At 40.0% G+C, this 22010-nt stretch overlaps 1 protein-coding gene across 2 annotated transcripts in view; it reads right to left on the bottom strand.

The window, feature by feature from the left end:
- Window positions 1-14256, bottom strand: part of LOC135482681 (tectonic-2-like) — a 43691-nt gene extending 29435 nt beyond the window's left edge. Inside the window, exons 1-10 of one of the 2 annotated variants that reach the window (XM_064762936.1) lie at window positions 14107-14256; window positions 11015-11154; window positions 10328-10449; window positions 9472-9582; window positions 8836-8940; window positions 5694-5764; window positions 4387-4454; window positions 3998-4097; window positions 2151-2399; window positions 1156-1265 (exon numbers count right to left, since the gene is read on the bottom strand). In XM_064762936.1, the coding sequence (XP_064619006.1) occupies window positions 1156-1265; window positions 2151-2399; window positions 3998-4097; window positions 4387-4454; window positions 5694-5764; window positions 8836-8940; window positions 9472-9582; window positions 10328-10449; window positions 11015-11154; window positions 14107-14185 (1155 nt within the window). In that variant the 5' untranslated portion in view covers window positions 14186-14256. Of the gene's footprint in view, window positions 1-1155; window positions 1266-2150; window positions 2400-3997; window positions 4098-4386; window positions 4455-5693; window positions 5765-8835; window positions 8941-9471; window positions 9583-10327; window positions 10450-11014; window positions 11155-14106 lie in introns of those variants that run through there. The other variant, XM_064762937.1, reaches the window with a different exon arrangement.
- Window positions 14257-22010: the final 7754 nt, after the last annotated feature.

Here is a 22010-nt window from a genome sequence, read left to right as displayed (position 1 = left end):
AAAAGCAATTAAATATCTTTCAAAATAAAGTGAATGCCATTATCAAGGGTGGGAGTCTGTGCTTTTTCCCAGAGAACAGCTTTTCAGGTTTTAAATCGGCATTCACTTCATTTTGAAGGATTTATAATTGATTTTGGATATCAGGTTCAGGCCAAAATGGTGGTACCTATTGCCAACACTTTACTAGATAACTCTGAAAATTGAAGTTGAAAGCTGAAGCTGAAATTGAAGCTATGTTGATTTCAAATGATTTCAGAAAGGTTCTTTTGATGGACTCCTTCGGAAGAAAGGTTAACCTCACATGATTAGCAGGACCACGGAGGGTATAGGTACATGTATTGGTTTACCTTTGCAACACAATAGAAACAATGCCCTCCTATTGTAAAAGTGTTGGAGGGGTACAATCGGATAAAAATAATAAATGCGGGCCTTACGGCATACGCCCCTCAAAATTAACTAATCTTCTGTATGTTTCTTTGTATCATCATTTCCTCTCCAGGTGAGCAGGTATTTTTCTTAGGCAAACCGATACTTCAGCCACCGTGAGAACTATGCGTAACGAGCTGTGATGAAACAGTCCAGCTTTCTTTTGAGCCACAATGTTATAAGTCTGTGGATTGACCTCACTTGAATACATTAGCCCTAAGAAGGAAAATAGATAATATTCTTGGCAACTTTCAAGGACCCCCAGTTCCCTTGATTAAGTTTCAAGAAGGACTAAGGCTCTGCACCTAATCACAAATAAAGATCAAGCTGTGGCATGGTTTACATTGTATATGTGACCCGCCATGGCAAAATGAGTCGCATGTCGCTCCGAGCTTGAAAGGCTGAGACGGACTGGTTGTTCATTTCACTATTGTCTGCCTTTTGTGAAATCTGAGTATATCAATTTCCTCTATTAAGTCCTGGTGTCATTTTAGGCTCATCTTCTGTGCGACATGCGACTCATTGTGCCGTGGTGGGTCCCATATGTCATGAGAGTATTCCGTTGGAGACAGTTTGATTGAGGAGACAAACCTACGATTTGAGATATAACATGATGATTCATCCTGGACAATCGTGTCTATAAACATGTCCTCAAAATATTCAGGAAGTGATTATGTGTTCTTGGCATACATCTGATTATGAAGAAATTTCACACAGTAATCACTTTACCTTGAATATAAATTTCTGTGTCTTCAGCGTCCATTGTATGCTTGTATTGGTACCAGTATTGGTAGCAGCAGTTGTAGCAACAGTGGGGACTGTAGGGCCACCTGTTGGTGCTGAAAGAAATAGACAAGGTTACCTCTTGGATGCTGTGGCATGCTTTTCAACACAATCATGTTAAAAATTGAAATGAAAAGGCCAGGGACCATTGTGCTCACCGTATAGATATTTGTTGGTTTGGAATTCATCCTGGTTAAGAAACATGCTATATGTTTAGTATAGGTCAAACTAAAGTCAGTATGGCATGTGAGGTATCCTTGCTTGGAGTACACCATAAAAATATAATCGAAAACAAGTCACAAATAAGCGAGATATTGTACATTTTACATTTTTTAATTTTGGCCTCCTGGTGGTCAAGTCGAGAATCAGATCGCCAAAATTCGGTGTCAGAGGTAACATGACATAGGGAGTCATGTGCACCAAATTTCAAGTTCATAGCTTTAGCGGTTAATAAACATGCCACAGTTACACTCAGACGGCAAATTTATGCTATTTGACCTCTGTGACCTTGAAAATAAGGTCAAATCAAAAACATGTATGATATGTGATGTATCCTTCCTAGGAGAACCTACCATAAAAGTGTTATCGAAAACGAGTCACTCAGAGGGATATCACACTTTTTAGGTTTCCACTTCTGGCCCCCCTGGTTGCCAAGTAAAGATTAAGATCAGATCGAAATTCATTGACAGAGGTCACCTGACCTGGGGGGGTCCTGTGTACAAAGTTTCAAGTTCATAACCCCAGCGGTTAAGAAACGTGCCACCGTTTTTTTTTTAAACAGGGTACAGACGACGACGGACACAGCGATGTTGTATAGACCCCTATGGTGAGCCAATAAGTGCTGTGCATAACTATCCAAGTTAAAAACGCATTTTGCCTTTAAAGGGATATGCCATTCATGGTTCAGGAAATAGAGGAGAGATATAAAATCGAAGCTTTACCGGCTGTTGTATTTGCTGTCGGCACACGAATCACAGAGAGTTCCCGACAGATTGGATTGCGAGCTGCGTCTGCAAGGGTACTGGTGTCATTGAACTGCTCCAGTGTACAATCAAAGGTCACTTCTTGCGCCTGGTTAGACAGTGCGGTGTCTAATACAAGTTGCGATTGGAATTTCCTGGATCTGACCAGCTGCACTGCAGGAAGAAGCTTTATAGATCCCTTCTCGAAAGTGAAAGTTGCAGAGACACCTGAAATGCAATGCATTTAGTTTTAAAAACTTGCCACATTTCAATTCATCAATATTGTTGCAAACAGATGGTCATGCAAGAACGAATCAAGTGTAGAACCAAAGTGACTAGGTAACCACCACATATTTAATGACAGTACTCAGAACTGCCGCTCCTTTACACAAGCAATGCGTAAAATACTTGTCAAAAAGAGTAAAGGAGACATAGAAATTGTAAAACATGCAGTCATTTTTTCATGATTTTAGAACAATTAAAACAATTTCCATCCTAGTCAAAGTGTAATATAGCCGAAGGAAACTGTAAACACACCGCATCAGGCCTAGCTAAGTGTATGAACAAAGTGCAGAGGCAGGCAGCTCTCTCAACTGTTTTCAATATGAGGATGAACAGGAGGAAATGACATGGGATTCAATACCCTGTGTAAAGATGTACCTGTCGGTATGGAAATAATGTTTAAATCAGGAAATCTTTGATTATTCTCCCAAAGGAGATGGACTCAAATTATGGCTGTGAAATGTTGAAATGTGTGCCAAAAAAAATCTCATTGACAGTTTAGCAACAGTTCCTTAAAGGGACAACTTGGGTGTGGGATTTACCTAGCCAGGAGGATAATACCCCTGCTTGACACCATGTGCCGCCACGTGTAGTATCACACCAATGCTGATCCCTAATAATGATTTCCGCCAGAGTTGCGAGGCCGTTTTGGACATGGCATGTGAATTTCAGGCAGGCCTACGCCGGTTACACCCCGTTCTAGTGCATTGTTTATTGCAGTTTAAAGATATTTCAATAATCCTGCTGGGAGAAGTTGCGGTCCTGCCTGTGGCAGCCGCCAAGTCGCTGCAGGTTAAATTTATGGACAGTTGAATTTGAAACTAGAGAATGAATGAATAGACAGGATGATTTACAAACAAAGCAGATGTCCTGAAACTTTCATTCCAACCAAAAGATATGCTACCACACGGCACACTGCCTGTTTCTTCACTTTTTTTAAAAACCGATTCTTCACAATTTGGTTACCAGTGGCATTGATTTCTGGAAAATACACCCCGATCCCAGGTTGGAAAATGCGTCAAATTTTCTGACGACATAATTCCCAATATTTTCGATTAGGAGACAACATTATTTATGATATTTCAACATCAGCATGAGCAATCGAAGCCTGACTGTGTGGCAAATTGAATGTGATACTACCTCAGATAATTTCATGGGCATTGCAGATTATACAATGATCGTAATCACCTCGGGTCTTACTTTCGATTTGAATCAGATCTATGAACAAAATTATCATTTGATGCCATGATTTGAATAATCAGTCACAGACTAATGGTGATTGTGATATTGAGAATATGCAAAAAAGTATCATTTGAAGCCGTGTTTTGAATAATCAGTCACAGAAAAATGGTGGTGATCTTATATTGAGACTGACCATATTGGATATAGGTGAACTATCCCACGAGGTAAAAGTTATTTGTAATTTTTAATTCCCAAAATTAGTTCCTGCTTAAGAAAACAAATATCTGATTTCAAAACTAACTTTGTTTTAGGATAACAAAGTTGACAGCAGATATTTTGACAATCATTTTGCAGTGACCTACCGAGGGATGTTGCCGGGAGGTATTGGTTGCCGGCATTTTGTGATACCCCAACACAGCGAATCTCTACATTTGTCCCAGAACCTGTCCAGTTGTAGGCCATCTGAAGAATGGAATAGACAAGGCATATCACAATAGTTCTCCTTTGACTGGATACCTCTACCTGGAGGGCATTCTCTCTTTTAAAGACAATAACAAACAATGGTCTCAAAATGGTCAGAGTTTCCTTCAAATGATGGTCAAAGTTTGTCATTACCTTCAATTTGACCTCTGGATTGAAATCAGGACACATCAAGTTTAAGGACTGTTCTTATATTTGATAGAAACAAGAAATATTGCATACATTTCAAAAGAAAGGATTTTTGGATACCAGGACGTTCTAATGCACTTACATCAATAGAATCACTCCCTATTGCAGCAACTTTGCTTGGAATTGTAATGGCAAGCGAGGTCCCAACAACTGTAAAGGAAGATAAGAGCATTTCACTATTTCATAAACAATCCAATATTTCCACAAATGTGACTGGCTCTTACTAAAGGGTACATGGGCTGTCGGAGTGGCACAGTGGAAACACATTCCCGCCCAAAAAAACTGCACTGGTCCATGGAGGCCGACATTTACATATTTGTAGCCAATTCTGAAGAGATATCATTACAAGTAAACCAAACATCCTCGGCCATTTTGATGATGCAGACGAAATCCAAAGATGAATAAACATCAACCTTCCCCAAAATCTAATGGTCTTTCGGTGCAGATACCTAATATAGGAGTTCAATGTTAGGTAAATAAGATTAATGTTATACATCGGCTATTCATCAAATATCAACGTTATAACACTAAACATGATATTTGAGTTTCAAACGAGAAATATCGCTTGGGTCTCGCGATCAAGTCATTGCTCGAGATGAGTTCGAGACTAACACATCGTTGTCCGCTGATGATGACGTCATAGCCTGTAGTTGCTAATCCCTTTGTTCTACATCCGTGGTTTAAAGTAGAGAAAACCTAATCCAAAAACAGGTTACTTAAAAGTCTTTAAGTATTCTTGCTTACATGTATGATGTAGTAGAATAAGCAACTGAAAGCAACTAATTTGCTGTATTAAATGGATTTAGCAGTCGCTCAACACGTCTAGACACAGTTTAAGTTATGCAGAAAAGTCATAAAATCATATAAGTATTGTCTGTTGAGTTGAGATCTGAGCGTCAACAAGGACATTATTAGTTCTATAAACAATATTGGACAATTGTAATGTAAGTAGGAGGAAATTGGAGATCCGGAGGAAACCCACGCTGTCGAAGACAGTCGCAATCTCTATCACATGAGTGTACCGGGACCGACCGGGAATCAAACCCGGGACCTCAGCGGTGACAGGCGCTGTTGTTAACACTGCGCCACTCTGACAGTCATAAAATCATTTTCAACAAGAAAAACATAATTTGTTTTCCCACTTGTCATACTTTTCTTCCCTTTCCCCAAGTGCGTTGTGCCGATTGTTTTGCCAGACGGACAAAAAAATATCACATTTTGTAAATTTAGGTTGGTAATCAGACTGATGACTGAAACAGGTCTAGTGTATCTGCCACCTTTTCTAAATCTGACATTCGTTTCACATGTCCAAAAGCCCATAAGAACTAGCTGTTTTCTTCTTTTTTTGGCCAAGAGGTCAAACAAGGATTTTTTGTAATAAGTACTTACCAAAAGGAGCATCAGGACACGTTGTACAAGTTTTACATGTGACGCTTACACCATCCACTGCGACTGTATCACTGAAATAGAAACAATGCATAGAAACTTCTTTGAAGAAAAATTTCATACAATTTTGGTGAACCGCCAAATCTGAACACCTTTTTATTTCTGCAAGTCCAAATCTTTCAGAAAAAAATTAATTTGTTACGATATTTATTTAGGTGGATTATAAAGAAATGCAATCAAAAATATTTCTTTGTGATTTTTATTTTTGTGAATCGTATTTGCAAAATCTACGATAGTGAAAAAAATTTGGTGGATTACAGTTTCATGTAGTCTATAACTTTCAGGTATAGTGTCATATTTCTCGGTCATCCAGTATCTGCTAGCTACTGTAGCGTCACATTGTGTCGATGTCGAGAACTATACTATAGTGAACTTTGACCTCTGTGACCTTGAAAGTAGGTCAAATCAAAAACCCGGGTGATATGTCATTTAACCTTATTAGATACACCCACCATAAAAATGTCGTCACTTTACATACAACCATTAGCTTCAAAGAGGCAAATGAAACGGCCAGGGGCCATTGTGCTCACCGTATAGATATTTGGTGCTTTGGAATTCAAGAAACATTGTACATGTATAGTATAGTCAAACCAAACTCGGTATGACATTGTGATGTATCGTTGCTTGGAATAAAGTACCATAAGAATATTCTCAAAAACAAGTCACTAATAAACAAGATATTGCACTTTTTACCTATTTTAGTTTTGGCCTCCTGGTGGCCAAGTTGAGCACCAGATCAGATCGAAATTGGATATCCGAGGTTACATGACGTAGGGAGTCATGTGTAACAAATTTCAAGTTCATAGCTTTAGTGGTTAAGAAACTTGCATAGTTACAATCAAACGACCAATTTACGCCGTCCTCCGTGACCTCAGCAGGTCAGATCAAAAACTCATACGATATGTGATGTATCCTTGCTAGGAGTACCTACCATAAAAATGTTATTGAAAACGAATCACTAATAAGCGAGATATCACACTTTCTAGGTTTTCACTTTTGGCCCCCTAGTGGCCAAGTGGAGAATCAGACCGGACTGAAATTCAGGGTCAGAGGTCAGCTGACCTAGGGGGTCCTTTGTACAAAGTCTCAAGTTCATAGCCTTAGGCGTTAACAAACGTTCCACAGTTACGCTCAAATGGCCAATTTATGCCATTTGACCTCTGTGACCTTCCTTGACAAGTATGTCAAATCAAAAACCTGTATCATATGTGATGTATCCGTGCTAAGAGTATCTACCATAAAATGTTTACCAAAAACTAATCAGTAACTAGAAATTTGAAATTTGCTTGGCAGCAAATTCGATAGCCCCCACGGGCCCACACAGTACACATAAGGAGGAGTGAAGTCTATTCCGTTTCGCGGATGATCTATTTCTGGACAAACACGCTCGCGCTTTCTCAAAATCACATGCACAATAACACTTAAACAGCACCCTAACCTTTTCAGATGGGCAGGATGGATCATCGATAAGCATTTAAGGCTATTCCTTTATTTTATTCCTACATTCAACCGTCGTTCTTTGCTCAAAATACTCGACAGCTCGCCACTTCCATGACTTCGGCAAAGAGATACCGCCGCCATGATGCATGAGGATATGACGTCACCATTACGGGGCGAAGCTTATGCTAATGTACGTGTGATTGACAGAATCGCGTCGGAGATTTGAAAGCAAATCAGAAAATCGGCGCATAAAAACGCTTCAAAGTCATCAAAATTATCCGAATTTCGAAAAAATCTTTGCCAGGTGCACTAAATCGAGTTTAGTTTGATGGGACAGGGGTGACAGTTTTTCAGTTGAAATAGCAGTTTTGCTGGACTACCTCCATAATATAACCTGGGAAGAATGCAGAAGCCTAGTACCTTCTCCTAGTAATCTCAATATAGACCCCACATTTGTTGTATGTGGGGTCTATAATAAGCGAGATATGGCACTATTTAAATTTTTGGTTTTGGCCCCCTGGTGGCCAAGTTAAGAATCAGACCGGACCGAAAATCAGTGTCACAGGTCATCTGACCTAGGGGGTCATGTATACCAAGTTTAAAGTTCATAGCTTTAGTGGTTAAGAAACGTGCAATATTTACACACAAACGGCCAATTCACACCATTTGACCTCTGTGACCTTGAAAAGTACGCCACATCGACCTGATTTTTTGTCAAGATGTAGAGCTATGTAACAGGTGTCTACATACCAAATTTAAAGACTATAGGACGAATAAAGACAAAACGTGCCACTATCGGGGAAATTTTAGAGTTTGACCTCTGTGACCTTGAAAAGTATGTCAAATCAAAAACCCGTATGATATGTGATGTATCCTTGCTAGAGGTACCCACCATAAAAATTCTTGCTAAAACAAATCAGTAATAAACGATTTATCGCACTTTTTAAGTTTTTGGTTTTAGCCCCCTGGTGGCCAGGTGAAGAATCAGACCAGACCGAAATTCCCTACCAGAGGTCATGTGACCTTGGTCATAATGTGTACAAAGTTTCAAGTTCATAGCACAAGCGGTTAAGAAACGTGCCACACAGGATACGGACGAGGACGGACACAGGGCTATCGTATAGACTCCCCTGACGGTGAGCCAAAAAACAACTTCCAAGATGGCCACCTGGAGGTCAGAAAGTAGGTCATATCACGAAAAAGAAATATACATCTGGGCATATTGCCCAAAGCTACCATCACACCAAGTTTTATCCAGCCCTAGCGGTGACGAAACGTGCTCCGCTAACGGATGACGACGGACGCCACGGTATTGTATAATATCCCCAGAGGAGAGCTAAAAATGTATCGACATCTATACAAGAACAATGGTCTTCCAGGACAACAGATGCAATGCAACTCGCGAGCACATTGCACCATCGGCGTGTGACATCACAGGGGATGACTATTTCAACATTTCAAGCATTAAAAGCATTTGATTAGGGAGATTGAGACACATTTCACGAGTCCTAATCTGTACCTGTGTCTTCTTTCTTTCTTTCGCACTTGCTCATTGATGGTAGTCACTGCCACGTTTTCTACGCCATTAACAATTCTCAAGCAAAGTATCAAGACCTATGAAATAAGACCACTGATCAAATCATACCTGAACTGAAGTCTGAATGTATCACTTAAAACCCCGAATAAATTTGGAACTGTTATGGACGATGTGCAGAAATTTACCGTGGCAGGTTCGGTGACTTGGATATATCTGAAATAGACATTTACATGATGAAGTATTTTCTCCCTTCCTTACAACATTGGGAGAGCATATTTAAGATATTTTCCTGAATCACTAAAATGAATGTAGGCTCTAAACAGATAAAAGTTGTTTTTAATGAGTAGTGGCCAATCCACTAGGGGGTGCAATCAGTTATTTTATAGGGCTTATGAGGAGGTAAGTCTTCACACCAGAAAAACAACAAAACTGGTGAAATATCGGCAGGGTAACCAATCACTTTCCGTGAAATCTGATACATCGTAATTTGCTGGCTCTGTAAGCTCATTTCACACAAAGTCCTTTGACACCTCGGACATCATCAGCCGTTGGCGTTGTCATTGCCTTGAAAAGGTACACGTCTTGTAGTGCCACCTCTACGGATTAATTGAAAGTCCTCTACCCTCTTGGCGCTCAGTAAAGTTGATGATTTGTTTCAAATGAACAATTATAGTGGAATATGACAATATTGGAATCAGTTCATCACACTGTCAAGAGATGTGCCCATCCAGGACGGGTACTTACACTGTATCACTTTCTGCCTTGGTGAACTGTTGGATATGTGTTGGGTCAGCAGGTGTTGATACCCCAGAACAGGTGACTAGAACTGGACGGCCTTCACCTTGAGCATTTATTCTGAAATAAATATCAAGCTGTTATTCAGTGCATGTGTTCTAAACAGAATCACGGGAGGAAATGTTCTTTATATTTGATCAAGGTGAAATGCATGTACGTGTACTGAACTTACACTTCGCTCTTGCTGAACTAAGATTAAGACTAAAGTAACACCTTGTCCAGTGCTGTGAATAGGATGTATTATCTGTTGTTAGAAAAAATCATCCACATTAATACAGGATTCTGATTAAAGGCCAACATCGTTTGTTAAAAAATTGAATTTGTAGCTGAATTTGAAAATTGTCAATTGTGTAAATACATACTCTAAAAATATAAATCTCAGCATTGCCTTTGTGTAGACAGATATACAAATACTATGAATACCAAGTTTCAACAAAATTGTAATCACAATAACTGCACTAGGTGTTGTGTATTTGTGGATTTCTATTTAACTGGACCACCAGTAATTACGAACGGTGTACCCCTTTAAAACAGGATTCTGATAAAATCCACATCATCTATTCCTACATGAAGTGCAATTGGTCTCTCATACATTTAAGTGTTACAGATGGCTGATCAGCAGCAGGAGTGGTTTCAGTGCTCGGCTCAAAATACGGAGGTTGTGGGTTGGACCACCACTGCTTTGTCTGTGTCCTTGATTGAGCATGACACTGAACCCTACATTGCTTCGTCCTTTGACTGAGACGTAAATCAGAGGTTTTTTGTATTGTTCTGTTCTTTATTCTCAAGTCAAAGGGACACTTACGTAAATGGCACATTTCCTGTTTTTGGAGCTGCAGCTTGAGTGATATTGTCACCACCGGCAGTGAATGTTAGCTTGGTGTAACCAACAACAGTTGCAGCATCTGTTGTACATGTTACTACAACCTGCAAAACAAGTTTGCAAAACAAGTCGTTTAATTCAAGTAACTTAGGTATGTAGGTATCAAAAGAATTTTTCACCACCGGCAGTGAATGTTAGCTTGGTCTAACCAACAACTGTTGCAGCATCTGTTGTACATGTTACTACAACCTGCAAAACAAGTTTGCAAAACAAGTCGTTTAATTCAAGTAACTTAGGTATGTAGGTATCAAAAGAATTTTTCACCACGGGCAGTGAATGTTAGCTTGTAAACCAACAACTGTTGCAGCATCTGTTGTACAACCTGCAAAACAAGTTTGCAAAACAAGTCGTTTAAAATTCAAGTTACTTTATAGGTGTCAAAAGAATTTTTAACTTATCAAATTCAGTGTTCTCAAACTTCCCTTCCAAAACATGGTGCCACATTTTTTCAACCAAGCGCTTGGCAGTTTGCATCCTACACATGTTAAAGGTAAAATTAGACAAATGCCATGCATACAAATTAAAATATGAAAAACATTCCTGGTAACAACTATCACTGATAGATTGATGGGTAAATTGCTAGCACTACAGCCAAATTCAAATGCTTACATCACTTTCAAACCTAGCAGTAGCTGATAAGGTGACGGGAACTCCTCCACCTGCTGCATTCCCAGATAGAGTGAATAAAGCTAGGTTGCTCTTGTCAATGACGACACTGCCTGTGTTTGAAAATGGACCAGCAACATTATCTGAAATTGAAGGGAATCAATTTTATTGCAACGCACCCTCTACCGATTGGGGACGTATTACCACAAGCCTATGTTTTTGAAATTCTTCATTTCTTAAAAATGGAAAAGACAGGGGCAATTGTGCTCAAAACACAGTCATTCTAAACAGGGTCCACCGGGTTAACATAAAAAAGTCAAGTTTAAAGTCAACAAAATAAAATTGAGTAATGGTATTAAACACAATATGTAGAGGTTTTATTTTTAAACATATTTCCTGAAAATTTCTAGACATTTGGGAGTTGTAAGCTATAACAGTAACCTGGGAAGCCCTATTATTTTTCTAATGACTCTCAAATTGACTTTTAGCCTATTGACATGGTTTGCACAGTGATTTGGGAAACAATATGTTTTGATTCCGCTACGGATAGAGCCGAGGATTTTTTAAGGAATGATCCTGAACATCGTTTAGAATTCCAACCCACTCACAACACCTACGTCTCCATAACCTGTCAACAGAAATCTACAGCTGGACTACAGGTTCCTTTATGGTTCCACACCCCAGAGCTCACGGGCGTCAGCTCTCGACTTGTCTAACAAAATTTAGTACAATATCAACCTTTACAACTATTTAAGCAGGAGTTCATCTGGTAACAGCACCAGACCCGTCACACAACCACACTGGTCAGATATCTGATGAGTTGAACATATCAACGAAACCGTTAGCAGGGACTCGCAAAACATAATGCCAAGCCCAACCCCCAGCCTTTGACAATAAAACGTGTCAAAACCCGTGCAGAATTGCTTGGCAACAACCCCACCAATCAGCACTAAACGTTACCAAGCTGTGTGTGACGTCATCGACACACTTACGATCCCAAGGGGCGAAGCTGGCGTCACGTAACAACACATCAGACGTCAAGACGTTTAGGACAAGGTAACGGAATTGACGCCTGTCAGACATCACGTCAGGCACAACGGTAATACCCAGCGAAGGAGTTGGATGTACAGTTTCACCAGTAGCGTCTCTACAATACTGAACATCATGTAAACCAACGTGGCGTGGATTTATTTTGGGTCAATTAAAGTTTGACAATAGGCAGCACCACCATTGGCAGCATTGTGGCTAGACCTTGAAATACTGAACCTGTAGCAATACAAACCTTCTGAGAATGAGAGCTACATTAAGAATAGCACACTGACAATGTCATCAACCACATCACAAATTTTGTTACGTAACTCGAATGTTGACCAAAGTTCGTCAGCGATTACTGAACTCATTAGAATATCAATAGAAATGTTCAGTCTCTCCTGGACTTAAAACAATAACAACCAAAAAGTATTGCAGCCAGGATTTTGAGGAAATGTTTTTAATCATTCTCCTTGACCCGCTCACACTTCAATTTAACCTACTTTAGCGGATATAAAATGCCTTACTGGACAAACTTTTCACCAATGCCAATGGTCTGATGAGAATCAGGTTATTTATTTCATATGGCCTTACACTACAATTTTGATTGCGTGGTAAGCAAAAAACTGTCCGTTTCTTGGCGTTTTCAGGTTGTACATGTTGTACGAGGGGTCCGAAGTAGAGCCGTCTGTCGGTTCAAATCCGGTCCAAGGCTTGCCAACCTCTTCTTTTTTCCTTCTCTTAGTCTTACCTCCTTTCCTGGCTTATCCTATAGCCATAGGCCCTTTTGCAGATACGCCGGTACCACCTACTACTCAGTACTAGGGCCTACTACCTTTGGGTCAGACCAAAAAACCATCTTTACAATAGATCTTCAGGGTAAAAGACGCCAGACAATGGCTCGAGAGGCATTGTCTGGCGTCATTGACCATGAAGATCTCCTGTAAAGATGCTTTGTTGGTCCGACCATAGGCCCCTGAATGCTAATTAGCGGGATTATCGGGCTAAACAATGGGATTAGCTAGGAAATAATATATAGGGAGTTAAAAAACTAAAGGTAGGCAAGCGAGGACCAGATTTGAAGCGAGAGACACCTCCACTTCGGACCTCTCGTACGACCAGAAAACGCCGAGAAACGTAATATTTTTTGATCACCACGCCATCTATAACACTCCAATTTTTAATCCCATGCCTTCTGTCAGCCATCAATCGCATATTAACAACATTGTCGGCATCGTTTGATGGTGGTGAAAGCGAATAAATTCAGAAAACTCTCCGCCGACCATCCACCTCCTTGGTAACCTGAACTCGCAGTGAATGGAATCCCGTGCGCTGATTGGCTAGAAATAAACACATAATTCTGCCAGGTCGCTGTTTACAAGCGAAAAGCCAATCAGCGCGCGGGATTCCCTTCACTGCGGTGCGATGCTGGCGTCATTTTGATTAGGTTACCAAGGAGGGGGATGGTGGGCGGAGAGTTTTCTGAATTTATTCGCTTTCACCACCATCAAACGATGCCGACAATGTTGTTAATATGCAATTGATGGCTGACAGAAGGCATGGGATTAAAAATTGGAGTGTTATAGATGGCGTGGTGATCAAAAAATATTACGTTTCTCGGCGTTTTCTGGTCGTACGAGAGGTCCGAAGTGGAGGTGTCTCTCGCTTCAAATCTGGTCCTCGCTTGCCTACCTTTAGTTTTTTAACTCCCTATATATTTTTTCCGAGCTAATCCCATTGTTTAGCCCGATAATCCCGCTAATTAGCATTCAGGGGCCTATGGTCCGACCCTAGGTGGTACCAGCGTATCTGGAAATGGGCACTTTGTTCACCCATGTTAATCCCGTCAACTAGGGTTCAGAGGCCTGTGTGGTCAGATGCACAGCAATTTTCAAGTAAAATATTTTGTTTCCATCATGTACTTGCAGTGCAAAGTCGGTTCGTAGTGATTGATAGGCGCCTTCCTGTGTCGTGTATGTATGCGTATTGCGTGTACTTCACCACTTGTTTACATTGGAAACGGCACATTTCAACACTTTCAACCAAGAAATTAATGCAATTCTTACTTTGACTTAATACATGTAATGTGTTTTCCAGGAGTAGAATAAAAAGTACACCGAGGTTGTAAGCTCTTGTTTTCGGCATTTTTGCTGTTTTCTTGAGAAATCGAGTTTATTGGTTATTTGGGAAGAAAAACCCGAAAAATGTTATCATCCGCCATCACTATTTTAGATGCCGAACGCTTCATAATAGAAGCTCTGTGATTGGTCCAAAACAAAATCGGCTAGATTTTACCCGGGTTAGCCGAGTTACGTCTGCACCCGCGTTGACCGTGGCGTCATCAAGCTGGCGGGAAACTGGCGGTCATGCATGTCATTGCGGTAGAACTTCGTGATGTGATACTGAGCTGCTGAGACTGACACTTTGACAGCTTTCATTTATCTCATTTGACATAAAATCTAAGTGAGGATGATATTTGGTAGGCATGGTAGATAGGCCTTCATTTCTTTATATCAATCATTGATTGGTATGGTATGAGGATAGAATAGAAGAGTCGGTAGTCTATCAGGTCCATCCAGCATGCCATTGCCAGGACCATGCATGCATGCTTGCTCACGATGCTGCACTGACTTCAATGCGCGGTATGGCATGTTTTTTGTAGCAAAATTCGATTTGAGCAACATTGCAATTAAAATTCGATTTTTGTGCCTATCTATTCGATTTTAATCAACTTTGTTCGATTCTTCCCTCAATCATTTGATTTTTTTGCATATTCTATTCATTCGATTTTTTTCAAACATTTATCAACAAAAAATACTGTTCTTGTTGTATATCAAATCAAACACTATAAATTCATAATCGAATATAACTTAGAAAAAATCAAAAGGTGAAAGAAATAGATCAAAATCAGATTCAAAAATATAGCATTAACTGGTCAATAACGAAGCATTTTCGATTTTAATTACACCAAATCTTTCAATTTAATCAAAGTATATTCAATTGCAGAATCAAATAATATACGATTTTGAAATCGAATAGCTATTCGATTTCAAAATCGAATGCACTATTCGATTTGATATTTAAATCGAATGTAAATTCGATTTCAAATCGAATATATGAATTAGATTTTAGTATTATTCGATTTCATATATTCGATTTGAAATCGAATGGGTCTTTCGATTTTAAAATCGAATTATCATCAGATTTTATTCGATTTAAAACCGAATAGGTCATTCGATTTTGTGTAGATTTCTATTCGATTTTGATTGGTCAATCATAGTCACGTGACAAACTAGCAACCAATTAGAATCGAATGGAATAGGAGCAGAATCGAATGAGACCATTTGATTTAGAAATCGAATACTCATTCGATTTAAATCGAATAGGTCATTCGATTTAAAATCGAATAGACCATTCGATTTAAAATTGAATATGTCATTCGATTTTTGTAGATTTCTATTCGATTTTGATTGGTCAATCGTAGTCACGTGACAAACTAGCAACCAATTAGAATCGAATGGAATAGGAGCAGAATCGAATGAGACATCATTCGATTTAAATCGAATAGACCATTCGATTTAAATCGAATAGACCATTCGATTTTGAAATCAAATATAGCCTATGTAATACATTTTAGAACAGAATCGAATGGTAATTCGATTTTAATCAAATAGATAATTTGATTTTTAAATCGAATAATCATTTGATTTAAATCGAATAGACCATTCGATTTTGAAATCAAATATATATATTTTTTATTCGATTTAAATCAAATAGACCATTTGATTTTTAAATAGAATATTGCTTTTCATTTGATATGGAATCGAATGAACATTCATTCTTAAAATCAAATTATCATTCAATTTTTTGTAAGAACTATTTGATTATATCGAAATGTACTTTAATCTATATGACGAATTATGCGATTAATATTGAATAGGTGATTTGTAAGAATCGAATGAGATTGTTTGATCTCGGTCTTGATATTTTAAACTCTTTCCAATACATTTTTGATAAAACAACCTATCATTCGATTCGATTGACAATTTATTTGATTTATTTTTCACTAAAGAAACTATTCATTCGATTTCTGACTGAAATATTGAATGAATCGGTGAATCGCATAGTGCTACACATAACAGGCCATAGCGCGGCGACGCAATCGCATCCATGTGGTCGGCATGGAAAGGACATCACATGATTTATTTTTTTGAACATGATCCAACACTCCACTCTTTCAGTGCCATAGGCCCTAACGTTGTACACCAAAACCAACCCTATCCATCAAAGGATTTGGCACACAACGAATGCATTTTCTTGTCCGTCAATCGACAGATATTAGATGGCGATACCCAAGCTCAATAAATGCAAGCTCTGCTCTGGCCTTAGCGAAGCAGACGACAGATTCGGTTTGCAAGGCATCTTCGGTCAGTATGATTAACAGAAACTGAGAAAGAAGGGTGGGCAGGAAGGCCTCGCTTCCTGCGCTTCCAGCTGAGAAAGTTGCATAATTTTTGGCAAATTCAGTCTCGGAAAACGATCCTTCCCTAAGGCCATAGGAATGATTAATCCTGTTTACCATCCGAGAGATTTAAAAAGATGATGAGGCTTTTTTTATTTTTCATTATTCATTTAATCATTATCGGTTTACACTACAGTCTGATTTACTGGTCAAAACACGCAATTCAGCAAGTTCCAGTAATGAAAATCAGGTCGTTCATCAACATGAGGCATTGAAAAAATGTCATTATTATGGGGATGATGAAGAGCCTACCCTGCCAAGTTTTTATTGTGTTTTTCAATCATTTGATTTAAGGTAAAGATGAACCACTGGAAAGATTATTTAAATAAAAAAATGATGGCAACAATAAAATAAATAGATTTTTAAAAAAATAATGAAAATATTTCATGTTCGCTCAGAACCCATGCGGGAGGTGGACGGTAAACAGGATTAATAAAATTCCCATGGCCTAATAAGTGATTCTGTGGACTCTGGGCCTCCTCACTGACCTCAGGTAGGCCTTAATCATGATGAATAATAGACAGATGCAAAGTGATTATGTAAGTAGGTAACAAGGGGTCTGAGTGAGTGAGTCCGTGCAAATGCCAAAATCAACACACTCTTTTAGGCCAAAAAATTTAATTTACAACATGAGTGACTAGGACTAGGTAAATGATTTATGGTCAAAATAAAATTAAAATTAGGTGTGGAGTAACTTTGTAACTAGTTTATGACATTGGTTTGGAAATATGTAAAGAGCAAGCTCTAGTAAACTCACACAACTGTTTGACATGGGGGAGCCCGCCAAACCCCCGTCCTTCTGACATATTTAGCCAGTACATTGGGGGATGAGTCCCCCAAACCCCCTCCCCCGTTCTCTGAAAGTGACAGGTTTTAGTTACTACATTGGGGGGAAGGCCCCCCCCAACCCCCCTTGGACTCTAAAAATAGAATTCCTTGGAGACGCTGAACAATAAGGCCCCATAAAGAAATAGTCCCCGCCCCGGTAGCTGTCTCATATCTGCGGACAGAAGCAGCTCTTTGTGGTGAAATAATAATTGAATTTTCCACCTGCTAGCCTAGATATTTGTGTATGTTTCTTCACCAGTTAGTTAATAACGAATTTTTGTATATTCTTAATGGTTTTAACACGTTTTTAGCTCACCTCTTAGCAGAGGTGAGCTTATCCCATACCGTGGCGTCCGTCGTCCGTCGTCGTCGTCGTCGTCGTCGTCGTCGTCGTCGTCGTCCGTCGTCGTCCGTCGTCCGTTAGCACGGCACGTTTCGTAACTGTTAGAGCTATTGAGTTGAAACTTGGTACACATGTACCCTTATGTAATGACACCTTGGAGACCAAGTTTCGGTCCGATTCGTGTCATGGTTTGGCCACCAGGGGGCCAAACGTTAAAAGTAAAAATATGCAATATCTCCCTTAATAGTAGTCGGGAAATTTTGAAAAAAATATGGTAGGTACTTCTAGCAAAGGTGCATCATATATCCTCCGGGTTTTTGATTTGACCTCCTTTTCAAGGTCACAGAGGTCAAATGGTGTAAATTGGCCGTTAGGATGTAACGATGGCACGTTTCTAAACTGCAATGACTATTGACACCAAATTTGGTACACATTTACCCCTTAGTCAGGTGATCTCAGGGACCGAAGTTTGGTCCAATATGATTCACCACTTGACCACCAGGGGGCAAAATCCAAAAACCTTAAAAAATGTGATTATTCCTTAACTTCTTGCCCGATTGCCACCAATTTGATATCATTGGTACATCTAACCACCATACAGTATATGTCACACAGGTTTTTAATTTGACCTTCTTGTCAAGGTCACAGAGGTCAAATGGCATAAATTCGCCGTCAGGCCGTAACTTTGGCACGTTTCTTAACTGCAATGACTATTGATCACAAATTAAGTACACATGTACCCATTGGTCAGGTGATCTCAGGTACCGAAGTTTGGTGCGATCTGATTTGCCGTTTGGCCTCCAGGGAGGGGGCCAAATCCTAAATTCTTCAAAATGCCATTATTCCTAGTAATGACTTGCCTGATTGGCACCAATTTTATATCATAGGTACATCTAATTCTAACAACCATTCAATGTGTCACCAGGGTCTTCTTTGATTTGACCTACTTTTCAAGGTCACAGAGGTCGAATGTACTGTAAATTGGCCATTTTGGGGAAATTGTAATTGCTTGGACCTACATCAAACCTAACACTACATGACACAATACCATGCTCTTTATCCATCTTTCCTCCACATGAGGTGAGCACAATGGCCCTGGCCATTTCATTTTGGATTCGTTTGGCGCCAAAATCAAGAATGGCAAATTTACGATCTTGACACTAGAGGCGCTGATGTCGTTCCGGAACGGTAGATGCTAAATCGGATAGCCAGGCGGTACGGGAACTCCTGCACTCTGACCACGCGACCTACATCATTACTTCACAGTTCCGGCACTGGGTCGAGTTTGGCAGTTACTAGAAATAACGTGACTGGATCTGGATTTAGTAGTGTTAAAACTGACTTACGTACTTTACTTCAAAAGAGGACGTTCGCTTTTTCTGCAATGAAATGTCACAACTGTCTCCGCCGACGTTGTCCTGTATGTCCTAGCAGACGATTTTTAAATACATGATGTCCCACACCCGCACTTCAGGGGCACCGGTGTGAATAAATCTACTTGTGTGAATGGTCAATGGCTCATGACGTCATGAAATAATTGCGTCACTAGGAAGGAAACAATGGGAATCACGTCCGACGTGGTAACTGGGTGCGGTGCGTCGTGAATGCAGGATCGGCCAACGCGCGGCCCGTATGGAATGTGACAAACTGTACCAGAACCAGAATTGTCATGGGTCTGCCCAAATTGTTTCAGATTCGATGGACATGATGGATATATGAATTTTGTTTACACTTTATACATACGTAACCATTACACTCACTACGTTGTGTGAGTGATAAATAACATAGAGATTTGAACATGGAGGACATTATCAATATCATGAAGTGGCTGGACACCAAAAAACTATCCCTCTCCCAGGAAGATTAGCGGAGGCTGGATTTGGTAATGGAGGATTGATGACAATTGCCATTGGTAACCAAACTAGAATACTATCAGAAACTTTTTGCTACGTGAATGTTTCTTTCTTTTTAGCTCACCTCTTAGCAGAGGTGAGCTTATCCCATACCATGGCGTCCGTCGTCCGTTGTCGTCGTCGTCGTCGTCGTCGTCCGTCGTCCGTTAGCAGGGCACGTTTCGTAACTGTTAGAGCTATTGAGTTGAAACTTGGTACACATGTACCCTTATGTAATGACACCTTGGAGACCAAGTTTCGGTCCGATTCGTTTCATGGTTTGGCCACCAGGGGGCCAAACGTTAAAAGTGAAAATATGCAATATCTCCCTTAATAGTAGTCGGGAAATTTTGAAAAAAATATGGTAGTACTTCTAGCAAAGGTGCATCATATATCCTCCGGGTTTTTGATTTGACCTCCTTTTCAAGGTCACAGAGGTCAAAGTTTGCTGATTCACTGAACAGTAGCATGTTTCCTATCTATTTTAGCTAGAAGGGTTTAAACCAGTGTGGACATGTATCTGGGGATTCTCTATTCCACCCCTAAAATTTCGGCCGTTCGGACATCAAATATGGCCGCCAGGCAGCCATCTTCAAAAATAAGCACAGTACTATTACTCCGAAACTAATGATCGGATTGCAACCAAATTTGATCTGGATGTATATCTATGTACTCTCTACTAAATCCTTGATTTTTTATCAAAAGTGATAGCCAATATGGGTGCCAGGCGGGCATCTTGAAAAATTCTTAGTTTGGCCACCCGGGGGCCAAATTTAATGTCCAAAGTTAAAATGTTTGATTGCTCGTTTAATCTAGTGGTCTGATTTTCATAACATTTTTATGGTAGGTACTCCTAGCAAGGATACATTTCATAAATGTGGGTTTTTGATTTGACCTACTTCTCAAGGTCACAGAGGTCAAAGTTTTCCTATGGCACCGCCATTTTACAATGACGGCACGTTTTGTCACTGCTTTTGCTACAGATCCCTAACTTGGTACGAATGTACCCCTATACTCTTAGACCAAACTGCAGTCTTTTTCTGATTCTCAGTTTGGCCAGCAGGGCCCCAAATGTTAATAGTGGACTCTCCCCTAAGGGTGCCTTGAAATGCTGCTAAGTGGGATGTCATAGTCTAAGCCTAGGCAAATGCAGGATTAATTAACCTCTACAGAGCCCTAGGAATTTCAGATGATGTTTGTTTCTTGTACTAGACACAAGCAAACAACATAATTATCCTATTCCTAAGCATTTCCGTAATGGACCAAAGGACTTTTTAGCTCACCTCTTAGCAGAGGTGAGCTTATCCCATACCGTGGCGTCCGTCGTCCGTCGTCGTCGTCGTCGTCGTCGTCGTCGTCGTCGTCGTCGTCGTCGTCCGTCGTCCGTTAGCAGGGCACGTTTCGTAACTGTTAGAGCTATTGAGTTGAAACTTGGTACACATGTACCCTTATGTAATGACACCTGGGAGACCAAGTTTCGGTCCGATTCGTTTCATGGTTTGGCCACCAGGGGGCCAAACGTTAAAAGTGAAAATATGCAATATCTCCCTTAATAGTTGTCGGGAAATTTTGAAAAAAATATGGTAGGTACTTCTAGCAAAGGTGCATCATATATCCTCCGGGTTTTTGATTTGACCTCCTTTTCAAGGTCACAGAGGTCAAATGGTGTAAATTAGCCGTTAGGATGTAACGATGGCACGTTTCTAAACTGCAATGACTATTGATACCAAATTTGGTACACATTTACCCCTTAGTCAGGTGATCTCAGGGACCAAAGTTTGGTCCAATATGATTCACCACTTGACCACCAGGGGGCAAAATCCAAAAACCTTAAAAATGTGATTATTTCTTAACTTCTTGCCTGATTGCCACCAATTTGATATCATGGGTACATCTAACCACCATACAGTATATGTCACACAGGTTTTTAATTTGACCTTCTTGTCAAGGTCACAGAGGTCAAATGGCGTAAATTCGCCGTCAGGCCGTAACTATGGCACGTTTCTTAACTGCAATGACTATTGATCACAAATTAAGTACACATTTACCCCTTGGTCAGGTGATCTCAGGTACTGAAGTTTGGTGCGATCTGATTTGCCGTTTGGCCTCCAGGGAGGGGGCCAAATCCTAAATTCTTCAAAATGCCATTATTCCTAGTAATGACTTGCCCGATTGGCACCAATTTTATATCATAGGTACATCTAATTCTAACAACCATTCAATGCGTCACCCGGGTCTTCTTTGATTTGACCTACTTTTCAAGGTCACAGAGGTCGAATGTACTGTAAATTGGCCATTTTGGGGAAATTGTAATTGCTTGGACCTACATCAAACCTAACACTACATGACACAAGACCATGCTCTTTATCCATCTTTCCTCCACAT

This window comes from Lineus longissimus, chromosome 2, assembly GCF_910592395.1.
Source record: "Lineus longissimus chromosome 2, tnLinLong1.2, whole genome shotgun sequence".
NCBI lineage: Eukaryota > Metazoa > Nemertea > Pilidiophora > Heteronemertea > Lineidae > Lineus > Lineus longissimus.
This window is presented reverse-complemented; position numbering and strand designations above follow the sequence as displayed.